The following is a 15,949-nucleotide window of genomic DNA, read 5'->3' as shown; positions in this document are numbered from 1 at the left end:
GCGCAGGCGGGTTTACCATAACCATTTCCACCCATCAAAAAAACACCCTAGTTATTATTATATAAACAAATAAAAAAATAATACCTATACGATAAATCGACTTTCATCAAGAATCCGTTGAGAGTAAATCATTAATTTTTCGGTTTTTTTATAATGGATGATAATGGAATGGTAACCCCACCCGTGCTATCGGTATACACTGGCGGTACACCAGTGAGGGATGATAGGTGAGGATTAAAACAGGTCAGTTAGCCCATCGTGATGAATACACCTGGAATTCAGCACGACGATATATATATATATATATATATATATATATATATATATATATATATATATATATATATATATATATATATATAGAGAGGATCGCTTTATAAATCAGTAGGTATGTCCCGCAGTTCACCTCATTCCATTAGTCTTCTAAACATCTGCACAATACGAATTGTTCATGTAACCACACTAGAACTAAAGTCCGCTCCACCGACAATCACCCGCAGTGCCCTTCATGTACAACATGTTCTACTTACAAAATGGATGCGGTATTTTTCTTTTATTTTATCTCTGTGATATACAATTCATAGATAGATAAATAGATATATATATAATTTATGTTCAGTTTATTTATATAAGCAATAATTATAATGACAAAGAGACTGAATTCTCACTTAATGGAAAGTGGTACTGTTACCGCTTGTAATAATGTTTGAAAATAAATTTTTCCAATATTTTATATACTTGTTATACTACTTGTAACGGTTCGGCATATGTGTAAAAAATACATTTAACGCCATCTTGCGGAGAAGTGTTGAACTTGTAAGAAATTTAAATAATAAATCAATATTTTAATGTTTACCGAAAAATGTATAAAGCTAGAACACGGTCTAACAAAATTAATACTATATGAATGTCAATTTAATATTAAATTAATAATGATTGATTGTTAAATCGATGTACAAAATGGCTACGGTAACCACTTGCCATCAGGTGGGCCGTATGCTTGTTTGCCACCTCAGTTTTGTATGTCATAATGGATCTGAATAAATAAAACTACTATTTTCATATGAAAATCATATATGTTACAAAATTTGTAAATTAGAATACTTAATAAGTTTTAAGTAGGATTTAGTGAATTTATAAGCATACAATGAGGACTTAACATTAATTATTTCTCTGTCAAATTTTACAGTAGAGTAGGAAGTTGAAAACATATTCTACATTTTACGTGAAGAGGGCGCTTTGCATAGATAAAGTAATTGAAATTCATTGATTATAAGTTATTATTTTATGATAAAAATTTGCAATAAAATAAGAAAGCATTATTGTGAAAATATAATTACTTAATTAACTTTAAAAAGAAATATCTACTTAATCAGACACTAAATTTACTACCACAGATAAACTATGAATTGAACGATATTTTATGTACGTAGGCGGGAAGAATTTAAAATTATCTCCTGACTAGGTAAAGTAATGAAAGAAAGGGTACGATTGCATGTCTATCTGGCTCAATAATAATGAATGTTGTCGTAGATTAAAATTTATATTATATATTTAATAAATTTAATAAAACTATGATATTAGTATATGTTTTGATTCTGAATGATTTTGTTTAGGGATAATTCATTTATGAATTATGAAGGTATTTGTATGATGAAAAGCGTGGTATTTTGGCGTGAGCCAATAGAAACAGAGCGCATAGGTAACCTAAATTGGGGATAACCAATAAGAATGAATTGAATGAAGTTTTGGAATATTGGAGGGAAAAATGAACGAAGGAGAAAGTGACGAAGGAATGACGAGGGAAACCCTATAAAAGAGCCTGAATGTAGGGGCTCGGTCTCTTTTCTCATTCGGCGGGCTAGTTGCAAAAATTTCCCCTCCGTGCTGGTCAAGACTCTGCCCGATTCTCTTGATTCATTTATTTTAAATTTTATAGTATTAAATTTCATTAAATTCGAAAGTAAATCGCGAGTGATTCCTGGTTGGCGTGTTGCGGGTTCCTGATTGCTGGTACCTGATTGGCGTGTAGCAGGTTCGAGGTTGGCGTAATCCAGTGAGTCTGTTCCGTTTTCTTGACTGTACTAATCCATATTATTCTCTCGTGTTTTCAGGATATTTAGAATAGGATTCAATTAGCTTAAGAGTATTTTAAATTCATTTTTACCAAAAATTTAATAATTTAAATTCAATTTTGCATTAGATATAGGAATAGCTAGGGTTTAAATAGGGTTTTCAGCTAGTAAAGATTATTGGAACCGAGGAGAAGTTTCATCATTAGGTTTAGCCAATAGCTAGGTATAGTTTTGGAAATAATAAATTCAAAAGGTAGTTAAATATTAATAGATTTTGCTAAATAATTTAGGATTAGCTAGGGTTTTGTTAGGGATTTCAGCTAGCGTAGGAAAATATTTAAGAGATTAAAACATAAAATGATCAAAGGAAATAATGTTCACAAAAATGGAGGAAGCAGATAATATGCAATCAATAATGCTTCGTATAACCCACATAATTATTAATTGTATGACTAATAATATTATTTTCAGCATCTATTTATTCTTTCAGCATTTGCTTTAATTAATTAATCTTATTTCAGCAGTACGATTTTATGTGCATGTGTGTACCTATAAGTTCTCTATTTCATCATCTAAATTTTCTCTATTCTAGTTTATGCCAATTTAAATTTATGTGCATATGTGTATTACTTTTCTTATTTCATAATTTGGTTTAGCGTGTTGCTTTGATATTGGAAATGATTCGTAATACTCTGAGATCAAGACTCCTTTAATCCATTTGTGGGACGATTGCTGCTTTATATAGTGGCTTATTGTCATACAGATGCGTTGTTCTGAGCCTGGTTCAACGTCAGAGTATAGTATAGTGACCCATTAGCGATCCGTAACATTCTTTAATACACTACAACCCTCGAAATCATTTATGTTATAGTACCCGACTATTTAAATAATCGTAACATTAATCTACCTGTTAATATTTTATAAAACGTGCTCATTGACTCTATACTATTATCGTCTATTTACAATTCGCGTTACATTTTGTTATACGTCTGGTTCAGAGTGCATTTTGGTTAGATTTATTTTAACGTAATGTTAGGATAGGTCTCGAGTGCATTACATTGGATTAGCATTTACAATAATTTAATTAAGTGTTTAATTAGTTTCAATGTTTGGTTATTTGTTTAAAATGCTTAGTCGATTTTAATGATATTTTTAAATGACATTTTATTCAATCGATAATATAATACTCCGATAAAAGCCTATTTTAGTAAGTTATTTAATTAAAATTTAGATAGTGATAGCCTTGTTTAAATAGTTATTATAGTTTTATTACATCTATTAGACCGATTTTTATGATGCTTTATTTATATGCCATTTATCTGTTAAGCCCATTTCAACGACTATTTTATCTAGTTATTATACTAATGTGATATTAAGTAGATTCGAGTATTCTTTACTTAAATAATGTTTTATTCCATTATCCAAATAAGTCGAATTTTACCCGAATTTAGCATTATCATCATTTACATATTATACATGTAAATGAAATTTAAGTGTCTAATACATTCGTAAAGTTTCAACAAAAGTAACTGATTGGTCATTTATAGCATTTCGTATACGATTATTTAGATTCATATAGCTTTTATTTATAAACCGATTGAAATAAAACAAACGCTAAATGTCCAGTAAAGTAAGCCACAAAGCACTGGTGAAAGTCGCGTTTCGATCGGTTAAGCAGTTTCTAAGATTATCGTGCACAGACGTACAGACAAAAGTACTAAAACGTTGTTTTGGGTTTATTACCTTCTTAAAAATATTGGGTTTTCTTATATTTACGTCCTCTATGTACGGACGGCAACCAGTTGCAATTTTATTATATGTATAGATTGCGAAGCCAACATTAACGAATCATTTATCTAAATACGAAGTTTACATAAAACGATTTCATTTATTTTCTATTTGGTTACTATATTTATGTGTTTATTATTAGGTAGACTTGACATCTCTTTACTTAAACACCTTTAGTTCATTATCCAAATAAGCTGAATTCTAAGCAAACTTTAGGACATAAATTTATCTAACCACTGCATCTTAAATACTAATTTAACCGTTTCTAAATAGTTATTATAGTTGTGTGGTATTCATTTATTACTTGGCTACTAGGTAGATTCATTTATTTATAATATCATTATTTGAATAGGCAGACTTTAAACATTATTACGGTATACTATTCACTTGGCCATCTTTAACGTAACATTTATTTAAACACTACATTAAATACAAATACAATACAAATACATCCTTATTAAAATTTGGCTCCGGCCTACTTAACATTCTTAGTAGCTCTCTTCCTACGGGTTGACCTACTCATACCTGGCTTCAGCCTATTTAACAAACTCTTAATAGCTCTCTTCCTGCGGGTTGACCTACTCATACCTGGCTACGGCCTATTCAACAAACACTCTTAGTAGCTCTCTTCCTACGGGTTGACTTACTCATACCTGGCTACGGCCTATTCAACAAACACTCTTAGTAACTCTCTTCCTACGGGTTGACCTACTCATACCTGGCTTTGGCCTATTCAACAAACTCTCTTAGTAGCTCTCTTCCTACAGGTTGATCTACTCATACTTGGCTACGGCCTATTCAACAAACACTCTTAGTAGCTCTCTTCCTACGGGTTGACCTACTCATACCTGGCTACGGCCTATTCAACAAACACTCTTAGTAGCTCTCTTCCTACGGGTTAACCTACTCATACCTGGCTACGGCCTATTCAACAAACACTCTTAGTAGCTCTCTTCCTGCGGGTTGACCTACTCATACCTGGCTACGGCCTATTCAACAAACACTCTTAGTAGCTCTCTTCCTACGGGTCGACTTACTCATACCTGGCTACGGCCTATTCAACAAACACTCTTAGTAACTCTCTTCCTACGGGTTGACCTACTCATACCTGGCTTTGGCCTATTCAACAAACTGTCTTAGTAGCTCTCTTCCTACAGGTTGATCTACTCATACTTGGCTACGGCCTATTCAACAACACTCTTAATAGCTCTCTTCCTACGGGTTGACCTACTCATACCTGGCTACGGCCTATTCAACAACCTCTCTTAGTAGTTCTCTTCCTACGGGTTGACCTACTCATACTTGGCTCCGGCCTACTCAACATTCACAAAACCTATCTTAATCCTTGAGTATTCTTGGTATTAAGTAAATTATACAAAATTAAATATGCTATGTTTACATATAGCAGCTATCAACATTATATTGGCTTTGCCAATCTTACGGTGTGGAAGGTAAACCCTATCACACTATTCTACATATTAATCGGGCTGTCTCCACGGGTTGATCTCTAATGTCACATTATAGAGCCGAAACGGAGTCTCTCCCATAAGTAAGTTCTGGTGTCGGAGTGATCTCGTGATTTCAGTCGCGTCTCGGGCTGTCTCCACAGTTTGATCTCTATTGTCACATTTGAGCCGAAGGGAAACCCCCATAAGCTCGTGACTGAGTGATGCTGGGACTTCAGTTTCGACTACGTGCTTTATCTACGAGTTGATCTCTTAATGTCACCTTATAGGACCGAAAGGGGTTGCATCCAAAGTAAACTCTCGTGTCTGAGTGATCCTGGGGCTTCAGTTTCGATTCTTTGCCTTTGGCAAAACGACTACTTTTCTACTGGAAGCATTGTGGGGCTGGTGGAGCCAATGTAATGTTGATGTACTAATGTACTTTTGATTTGGTTCGGAACTGAGAATACTCTGTACTTCCCTACCTTACCCAGTGCATTATGCATCTCCAGTACCTCCAATACCCGTGTCTTCTCAGGAGAAAGAGTTATAGATAGTTGGAAAGTCTTCCACTGGTCTGGGCGTGTGGGGGGCTCGACCACTCCCGTATTTATATTTTACAATTATTTGTAATTCAATATTAAATTAACATTTTTTTTTTTTTTTTTATAGAACTTAGAATGGCAAACAAGCTGACGGCCCACCTGATGGAAAGTGGTAACCGTCGCCTATAGACATGAGCAGTACCATGGACATAACAGAGTATACTGTTTCGCCCATGATACCCCCATGCGTTGCCATTCCTGAGGACTCAGGTGTTATTCCTCTGTACCCAGTAAATTCACGCCATATCCCACCCTTCAAACCGAAACACAGCCATGCAAACACAACTGCTTCACGGTTGAAACACGAATGGGACAGAGGTACCCAAGCAATCGACTTTTGTACAAAGTCTCCCTCTGGTAAATAGTAACATAACTCCTAGTTCCATGAAAATGAGTATAACTCATTAAATACCCTTAATCCTTAAGGATTTATCAATCATCTTCATTATTTAACTCCTGTCATATACCAATTAAAGAACCTCTTAGTTATTACACACACAACGGGTCCTACATTACTAGACGATCACACATTTATTAATTTGGCCAAATGATCGAGTGTTCACTGTATATATAATGATCTAATTATGTGTTCTTATAAAGGTTGATGACCTCTCTTCTTTTTTCAAAAAATAGCGAGGGGGGGACCGTTACATACTCTACGATACGACTGCAAGAGACAGTTATTTCTCTGTTTATATGCTGTACAGTATGTTAATTATTTTAACCCACTCCTTAAGATTGGTGTTATTAATCATTACCATATACCATATACCAGAGGGAGCCTTTGTACAAAAGTCGATTGCTTGGGTACCTCTGTCCCATTCGTGTTTCAACCGTGAAGCAGTTGTTTGCATGGCTGTGTTTCGATTTGAAGGGTGGGATATGGCGTGAATTTACTGAGTACAGAGGAATAACACCTGAATCCTCAGGAATAGCAACGCATGGGAGGTATCATGGGCGAAACAGTATACTCTGTTATGTCCAAAGTACTGCTCATGTCTATAGACGACGGTTACCACTTTCCATCAGGTGGGCCATCAGCTTGTTTGCCATTCTAAGTTGTATAAAAAAAATATATTAATCATTAATAGGGTCTCAAATATACATATATATATATATATATATATATATATATATATATAAAAATATTTCTGTAGCCAATAGTAACCAATAATACAGATACAATTTGTTTTTTTTTTCTTGAAGTATTTTTTTATTTTTGGTATTATAATTTTTTTTTCTAGGAAGTAAAATTACAGATTACGTTACATACTATGTACGTATTATCTTGTAAGCTTTTTTATATTGTTGTAAACAAATAATTTCAAATATAATGAAAAAATGAGATGGAACTTCAATTAAATCTGTTTGCTACTTTTTACAATTTATGAAAGAACAGAAACATATATACAAGGCAGTTAAAATCATAACACTCCTTTTTGCTTCACCGTTAAAAAATTACACAACTTTCTCCAAGTCCAATTTTACTTTTCTCCAAAAATTCTTCCAACGATATGATTTCTCTAAAATTTTACAAATCCAAAGTTTAAATTATATAATGTACCTATCCCAGATGGGGGCCTTGATTCTTGGATTATAGATCTGATTTAATTAACCCAGTCTCCCATAAGGTTTACAGTGGTGGGTAATTCTCATGAAATCCCGAAATTACCTATTAATAAATTAATGAAAATTGTTTGAATTAATTGATCTTCATTTTCTCTTAAATTTATATTATTCATGTAATTAGGAGTGAAAAATATCGTGGTCCCCAGAATAAATGAGTTTTGAACGAATTTATGAACCCTTAAAATATTTAAATGTGAGGGAATGATGACTGAGGTGAGGAAATGATGTTTATATTCATTGCTCATATGAAATCGTATCATTTATTTTTTAAATACATTTAGAATTCTACTAGGTTATATTAACTTAAAAATTCGGAAGTAACATGTACGAAAATCGAGTTGATCCAGTCTGAAAGTAATTACCTCATAAATCATCATTCCCTCACTTTTATTCAAAATGAGGGAATGATGATGAGGGAATGACAAAATAAACCATAACCTAAAAAATCTCGCAACATAACCTCTTGTTACCATCTAACTGTTTTCTCTACACTTTCTACCTCCAAAAACATACTTTACTACTTCATCAAAATTCAAATATTTTAATTACCTTGTTTATTCTACACTGTGATGGAATGATTGTTTAAAATATAATCTTTACAAAATTTCATGGATATTTATTTCCAACAAGTACTCTAGCAAGCGTGAGGTCAATTCACCATTCCGAACAAGTGACCGTACTACCAACTATCAAAAACTAATGATAATGTTATTGAAGTCATCATAAATATACCTACTTATCGACTGTTGATAATGATATGAGGGAATGATTATTTTTCATGGGACACATGTTGAGTCAACATTAGAGAACTTGTTGATGATTTATGATCTTAAATTCAGAGAAATTTTAAAAAGTTGTTGTATTTACAAGAGACTAGCCATAATTACAAACAGATTTTTTGAGAAATTTTCTATAATAACTTCATACAATGTTTTAATCTGTAGTTTGGGACATAGTGAGGGAATGATTTTCAATGTACTATATATTTTTTATTCCTCATAAATGCCCGTACGATTCCAAAGTTATTACCAAAATTTTTAGCCTTCATCATGTTCTTTCTGAAAAAAATAAAATACCATCCTAAGTCTGTTAAGTTTATTGTAAAAACTACTAGGACTGGAATTTCGAGATTTCATGAGAATTACCCTGGTATACCATATATGTATTTACATATATATGAGTGGTTATTTGTCTTTTGAATGTACCTACATATTTTTTGTAAAATTTGCAACTTATCTTGAAAAAATTTTACCACATCCAGCCATCACCTGACTTCTGAGCGCAGTGCACCACCTATGCAGTCCCGTAGCACAACGGGCGCGGCGCCCTGTCCGTGACGTGAACGTTACAGTGGCTTGTATGAGCCTTACTAACAACTCAACTGACAAAATATATATTTGTGTGTATATATATATATATATATATATATATATATATATATATATATATATATATATATATATATATATATATATATATATATATATATATATATATATATATATATATATATATATATATATATATATATATATATATATATATATATATATATATATATATATATATATATATATATATATATATATATATATATATATATATATATATATATATATGGCGCACGGGTGGACATTTTACATTTTAAAAAGTGATTATTGTGACATAACGACAATAGTTGGACATATAGTATCGCGAACTTTTTTGTAGTTATTGATATTTTCTTTAATTTGTTTCTTTTATTTTTTTTTTTGTTTTCTTTTATTTCTTTGTTGTGTTTTGTGGGTTTCTATATTGGGTGTAGTATTTAAATGCTATTATTATAAACAACAGATTTATTATATGTAATTAATTTTGTAAAAGCAAGCGATAGCAGACAGCGCAAATCTGACAGAACATTTTGACATTTCGTGTTGAGGTGCGTTCCGAGCGTACGTAACACTCCCCCACGTTGTAACTTAAAGGTTCAATCTGTTTGTAGGTTTTCTGATTCTCGTACTTCGGCGAAGCACAACTGGTTGCTCGACACCACTCGGAGATGCCGGCGTAGCTACTGGTGCGAGCTGTGGCTGTGTCACATTCTCTGTAATAGAACCTGGAACAAATAAATATTTTCTTTTCGAAACAGGCTTATTATTCTCCGTTCCTGTTTCATGGCAGGGTGAAGTTTCCAGTACAGGTGAGTCAGGTAAGTATTCTCTCCCATCAGGTGTATAATTCAATCTTCTTTCTTTTTCAGGTGATGATACAGATGTCGCAGCTGGCGTGGCTATCAACTTAGGTAAGTAAGGTAAGTATGTAACATCATTTCCTTGAGTACACATAGTTCTTCTTATCTGATCTATATGCCTTGTATGTATTTTTCCATCCACTTCCACATTGTAGTGTAGTTTTCCTTTCTTTTTTATTACTTTCCCAATTTTCCATTTATTACTGTCATAGAATCTAATCTGCACTCTGTCTCCTTATCTATATATTTTATTAAATCCTTCTGTATTTTGTTTCATATTCATTTCTGTAGTTAGATCTCTTTTTACTAAGTCTATTTTTGTTCTATATAACCTTTTAAACATCATTTCCGCTGGACTTAATCCTGTAGTATTATTAGGAGTTTTTCTGTACATCATTAAAAATCTTGATAACTTTTCCATTAATGTGCCTTTCTCATGGATCATGCTTTTAATTTTATTTTTAAAAGTTTGTACATATCTTTCAGCCTGTCCATTTGTAGATGGATGAAACGGTGCTGTAAACTTGGACTGAATTCCATTTTCTTTCAGAAATGTCATCATTTCTTCTGAACGGAACTGTCTTCCATTATCTGATACTATAGTTATAGGTAGTCCAAATGTAGTAAATAAGTTTTTTAATATTTTAATAGTAGTTGTAGTTGTTATGGATGTAGTAGGTATTACTTCTAGCCATTTGGTGTATGCGTCCACAACAATCAGAAAATATTGATCAAAAAATGGTCCTGCATAATCAATGTGAATTCTACTCCATGGTTCTTTTGGGTATTCCCAACTGTGTATAGGTATTTTTGTAGGATTTTTCTGTAATAAACAACATGGTTTACATTCATTTACCATTCTTTCTATATCTGCATCTATATTTTTCCACCAGACATAGCTTCTTGCTAGTGCCTTCATTTTTACAATACCAGTATGAGCTGTATGTAATTCTTGTAGAATTGCAGGTTGTAATTGTTTTGGAATGACTATTCTTATTCCATAGAAAATGCAGTTACTTTGTATAGAAAATTCATGTAGTCCTTTTGTATAATTTGTACCTGATTGAATATCCTGATATAATTTCTGTAATTCTAAATCTTTAGCTGTAGCTTCTTTAATTTTCTGGAATGTAACTGGTAGTACTGTAAGTTGATTCAAGTAGAATACATCATCATCTGTTAGTTGGTTATATTTTACTGTAGGGTGTTCTAACCTTGAGAAATAATCTGCATTTGCATGTTCCGTAGACTTCCGTACTTTTATATTGTAGTCAAATCCAGCAAGAAAATTTGCATAGTGTAATAGTCTTACAGCGGTAGTTGTAGGCATAGGCTTTTCCGGATGAAGTATTCTTGCTAGTGGTTGATTGTCAATTATTAATGTAATCTTGCGTCCATAGCAATAATGAAAGAACTTTTTCAAACCCCATATCAATGCTGCTGCCTCTTTATCCAGCTGGCTGTAGCCTTTTTCTGCACTGGTAAGTGATCTCGATGCAAATGCTATCGGTCTCTCCTTATTATCTGGCATAATGTGTGACAACACTGCACCAAATCCAACAGGTGATGCATCAGTAGCTAATGTAATTGGTAAGTGTGTATGAAAGGGTGTAAGTACCTTTTCGCTACATATTTCCTTCTTTAATTCTTGAAATGAAGTTTCACATTCTTTTGACCATATAAATTTTATATTTTTCTGTAGAAGTGTATATAGAGGATTTAGTTTTGAAGCTAGATTAGGAATGAATTGTTGGTAATAATTAACCATTCCCAGAAATGTTCTTAATGTAGATACATCAGTGGGACGTGGACTATTCTTAATATCATTTACTTTTTCTTCAGTAGGATGCAAGCCGTTCTCATTTATTTTATGTCCCAAGTATGTAATAGATTTCTTCAAGAATTGGCATTTATTTTTATTTAAATGTAGTCCACACTCTTTTAACTTTTGAAAGATAGTTTGTATTCTTTTTAATAATTCTATGTATGTCTGTCCTTGAATAGCTATATCATCGAAGAAACAGGCTGTACCTGGTAGTCCCTGGAGGGTCTGATCCATGTATCTTTGCCATTGATTTGGAGCGACTTTGACACCAAACATTAGTCTATTGACTTTAAATGTACCTTTGCATGTACTGATGGCTTGCATTTCAGCTGTGGCTGGGTCAGTTTTCATGTGTAAATATGCCTGATTTATATCCAAGGTACAGAAATATCTACCACCACTTAGTTTGGAGAAAACTTCTTCCACTCTTGGGATTGGGTACTTATCATCAAGTAAATTTTTATTTAATGTGGCTCTGTAATCAGCACACAACCGTACACTGCCATTCTGCTTCACGACTGGTACTACAGGCGTTCCCCATTGTGAATATGTAACTTTCTCTAATATCCCAGCCTTCTCTAATCGATCAATTTCGTTTTCAACTTTTTCTTTTAGTGCAAACGGTACTGGTCTTGCCTTGATGAAAATTGGTGTAACATTTTCTTTTAAGCTGAATTTCACTGTGTAGTTCCTTATTTCTCCAATTTCTTCTGAAAATATCTCTCTATATTGATCTATTAATTTTTCTAAATTTTTCTTGTATTGTTCTTCAGTTATATCATTTTCCCCTATCTCTATTTTATTTATTTCCAAACGTACTCCTAATTTTCTTAACCATTCTCTTCCCACTACTGGGTCGACTTTCCTATTAAGAACAAATAATCTTCCTGTAATTTTCTTATTTTTGTATTGTATTTTTATGTTACAAATTCCTATTGGGTTTATAATTTCACCAGTATAAGTTCTCAATTTTATTTTTGAATTAACAAGTTTTAAATCACTGAAATATTTATTATAATATTCTGTAGAACAGGTGGTGACTGCGGCTCCTGTGTCCAATTCCCATGTATGTCTCTCTTTGCTATGTAATTGTAATGTAATTTTAAACTTTTCATCCTTTTCGCTGTTTTCTATTTTATGTATTTCATAAATTTCATCTTGACTTGAATATTCTTCATCTTCAATTGTTGTAATTTGTTTTTGTGACTTAAAGCAAACTGATTGGATGTGTCCTTTTCGGTTGCACTTTTTACAATATAATTTATTCTTCAAATAACATTTATTTGCCTTGTGGTTTGATTTTCCACATCTATAACAGCTGCCTTTCTTACCTGTATTTTTGTAAATTTTTGGTATAGGTTTTTGTGAAATTTTATTAATATTGGGCATATAAACATCTGGCCCCATTTGTTGGGTTTCACTTTTGGATGTTTCGATTGCCATTGCAATCCTCATTATTTCATCAAATGATGTTTGTGATGATTCTTGTAATAACCTTTCTTTAATTTCGGAACTGCGAAGACCTCGTATGAATTGTACACGTAAATGTGTATCAAATGTTGTAGATTTACATGAATTGCAGATAAAATTGCATTTTCCTCCTATTTCCTTTAGTCCCGCTACGTAGTTAGCGATAGATTCATTTTCATTTTGAATCCTTAAACAGAATTTGTGTTGCTGAGCAACTTCTCCTGGTTCTGGCGCAATATGGTTCTTTAATATCTCAACAAGTTGTTCATATGTTTTATTTTCCAGTGTATCTGGAGCATTAATATTTTTGAGGACTTGGTAATATTTAGCACCAATACAATTTAAGAAGATTTGCAACTTTGTAACAGGGCTTGTAACCCCTTTAAGATTAATATAATTGTTCAATCTTTGTATGTATGATCCAAAAGATTCGTGGAGTTCGTCATAAGGTTGTAAAACAATACCACTTACTGTGTTATTACTTGTAGTTTGCTGTTGCTGCATAAACATGGTTTGCATCTGCGCTTGTTGGTTCTGCACCGTACGTAGTGTCTCGGCGAGTGACGACATAAGTTGCGTAAATTGTACTTCCATTGTAATGGATACAGGAATTTGTGAAGCGGGCTATCATCACAGGGAAAGGAGCCCCTGGATTGGAAGGAAGGATATGTATGTAGGAACAATTGGGTTATTGAACACGTGGCTGTCCCGCCATTTCACTTTAGGTGTACCGATTAATGCTGCTGTACCAGTTAATCTTCGATCCTCGTCGCCAGTCTGTTGTGTTTTGTGGGTTTCTATATTGGGTGTAGTATTTAAATGCTATTATTATAAACAACAGATTTATTATATGTAATTAATTTTGTAAAAGCAAGCGATAGCAGACAGCGCAAATCTGACAGAACATTTTGACATTTCGTGTTGAGGTGCGTTCCGAGCGTACGTAACAATTGTAGAACATACTTTTGTTCTATCACCAATAGTCTCCGCAGCGCACGCGACCAAAGATATTTTATAGCATTTTTTACACCTTGAGTTACATTACTAAAGTTTAAATAAAGATCTCAAATCTTGTCTAGCAATAAATATAGCCTATGTTTCTCAGGGTGAATGTAGCTTTCTAATGGTGAAAGAATTTTTTAATTTGGCAAATTAGTTTTCGAGTTTATTCACTAATAACATACATACATACATACACACAAAAATACAAATCTTTCCTCCTTATAATATTAGTTATCTACACTAATATTATAAGGAGGAAAGATTTGTATTCGCCGCGTGTGGCCCGGCATAGAATTGGTCAGCCGTTCTTTTCCCGTGGATGTCGTAAGAAGCGAATAAGGGAAGACGAGGAATGGGCAACAGCGTCCCTCTTAAAACATCTCTAAAAATCTAACTGCGGTTGCCAACCCGCCTACCAAGCGTGGCAACTACTAGCAAAACACCCCTAATGGGGAAAGCTCATATCCAGCAGTGGACAGTTCACGGCTGAAATAATAAAAAGGATTAGTATATAATAGTACACCACCTGCCCTTTGTTATTTTTCTCAATGTCCTCTATCCAAGGCCTCCTTCACTCCTAGCCTCCCTTAAAGGGAGGGGGGGGAGGGATTAGTAACTGCAGTTAGGCTTTGAAGATGATTTAAGAGAGACGCCGCTGCCCATAACTCGCCCTCCCTTAATCGGCGTATTAAAGTAAGAATCCAAGCAAGTAAAGCCGCAAGAAACGACTAGTATTCAATAAAATACAAGTAAATATTAAACAACACCATAATCCTATAAGATGCGCCGTAAAACAAGGAGTAAATGAGAGCGAAGCAAGTTTTCCTTTATACAAAAATTGTTCTGAGATCATATAATAAAGCGGGGAGATTTGAACAGCGATTACGCGTAATAACGCCGTAATAAATATCGCGAAGCCACTCCAGGTAGCCCCTCGTACCGGCACGTATCAAGTTACAAGCTTATAGCGATTGACATATTTATTATTATTATTTCAGCCGTTAACTGTCCACTGCTGAACATAAGTCTTTCCCATAAAGGAAGTTTTGCCAATGGTTGCCACGCTTAGCAGGCGGGTTAGCAACTGCAGTTAGTCTTGTAGAGATGTTTTAAGAGGGACGCTGCTGCCCATCCCTCGACCATAAGTTCCCTTAGTCGCCTCTTACGACACCCACGGTCGGCCCATTCTATGCCGAGGCCGACAGACCGATCGAGATATAAATTAAACTAAATCTTTACACATATGTTTATGAGTATAAAACATCTAGGCATTTCCAGAGACGATCTTCTATTTCTACCCAAATCTTCTACTTTTTTTTTTTATTGAACACAGGGGGAAACGAGCATGTAGCTTACCTGTTGGTAACTACCGCCGCCTACGAGCACCCGCAATACCAAAGGCATTGCAGGTGTGCTGCCGGCCTTTTAAAAAGGCATATGCTCTTGTCTTGAAGGTTATGATGTCGTAACAGTTCAGTTCGTTTTCACTATGTTTAGACATGTAATCACTACGCAAAAACCCCAAAAAACGCCTTTCCCTACACGTGACTTCTTCACCTCTTTCATTACTATATTCGATAAATTCTATGAATTTACAACCAGCGAACGATCAAAACGCTTCCAAAGATCATTTGTCATATTGATAAATAGTTTACAAGTTATGAGAGAACAAATAAACACACACGTTGCCTTTTGGCTTTTGGCCACAACAGAAAATCTTGTACTAAACAAAATCTACTTGTTAAGTTTAGTAAACACACTATTTTAAAGTAATAACTAACAGTTTAACTTACACGTCAAAGTAGCTCATAATTTAGGATCACGAATTGATTCCGAAACTGGTCAATATATGGTATGTAGAGTGTCTCCATAGAAATGCT

The 15,949-nt window shown here is 33.8% G+C and overlaps 1 protein-coding gene across 1 annotated transcript in view; it reads right to left on the bottom strand.

Annotated features, from left to right (window-relative positions):
* LOC128200838 (uncharacterized protein K02A2.6-like) overlaps positions 1-13,661 on the bottom strand; it is a 21,520-nt gene extending 7,859 nt beyond the window's left edge. The window contains exons 1-3 of the mRNA XM_052895544.1: positions 13,019-13,661; positions 10,105-12,928; positions 9,435-9,637 (exon numbers count right to left, since the gene is read on the bottom strand). Of these exons, the coding sequence (XP_052751504.1) occupies positions 9,435-9,637; positions 10,105-12,928; positions 13,019-13,661 (3,670 nt within the window). The remainder of the gene's footprint in view (positions 1-9,434; positions 9,638-10,104; positions 12,929-13,018) is intronic.
* Between the last annotated feature and the right edge of the window lie 2,288 nt (positions 13,662-15,949).

The sequence above is a fragment of the Galleria mellonella genome, unplaced genomic scaffold, assembly GCF_026898425.1.
Source record: "Galleria mellonella isolate WM207_F2 unplaced genomic scaffold, CSIRO_AGI_GalMel_v1 utg284, whole genome shotgun sequence".
NCBI lineage: Eukaryota > Metazoa > Arthropoda > Insecta > Lepidoptera > Pyralidae > Galleria > Galleria mellonella.
The sequence above is the reverse complement of the archived record's forward strand: the minus strand, read 5'-3'. Positions and strand labels throughout refer to the sequence as shown.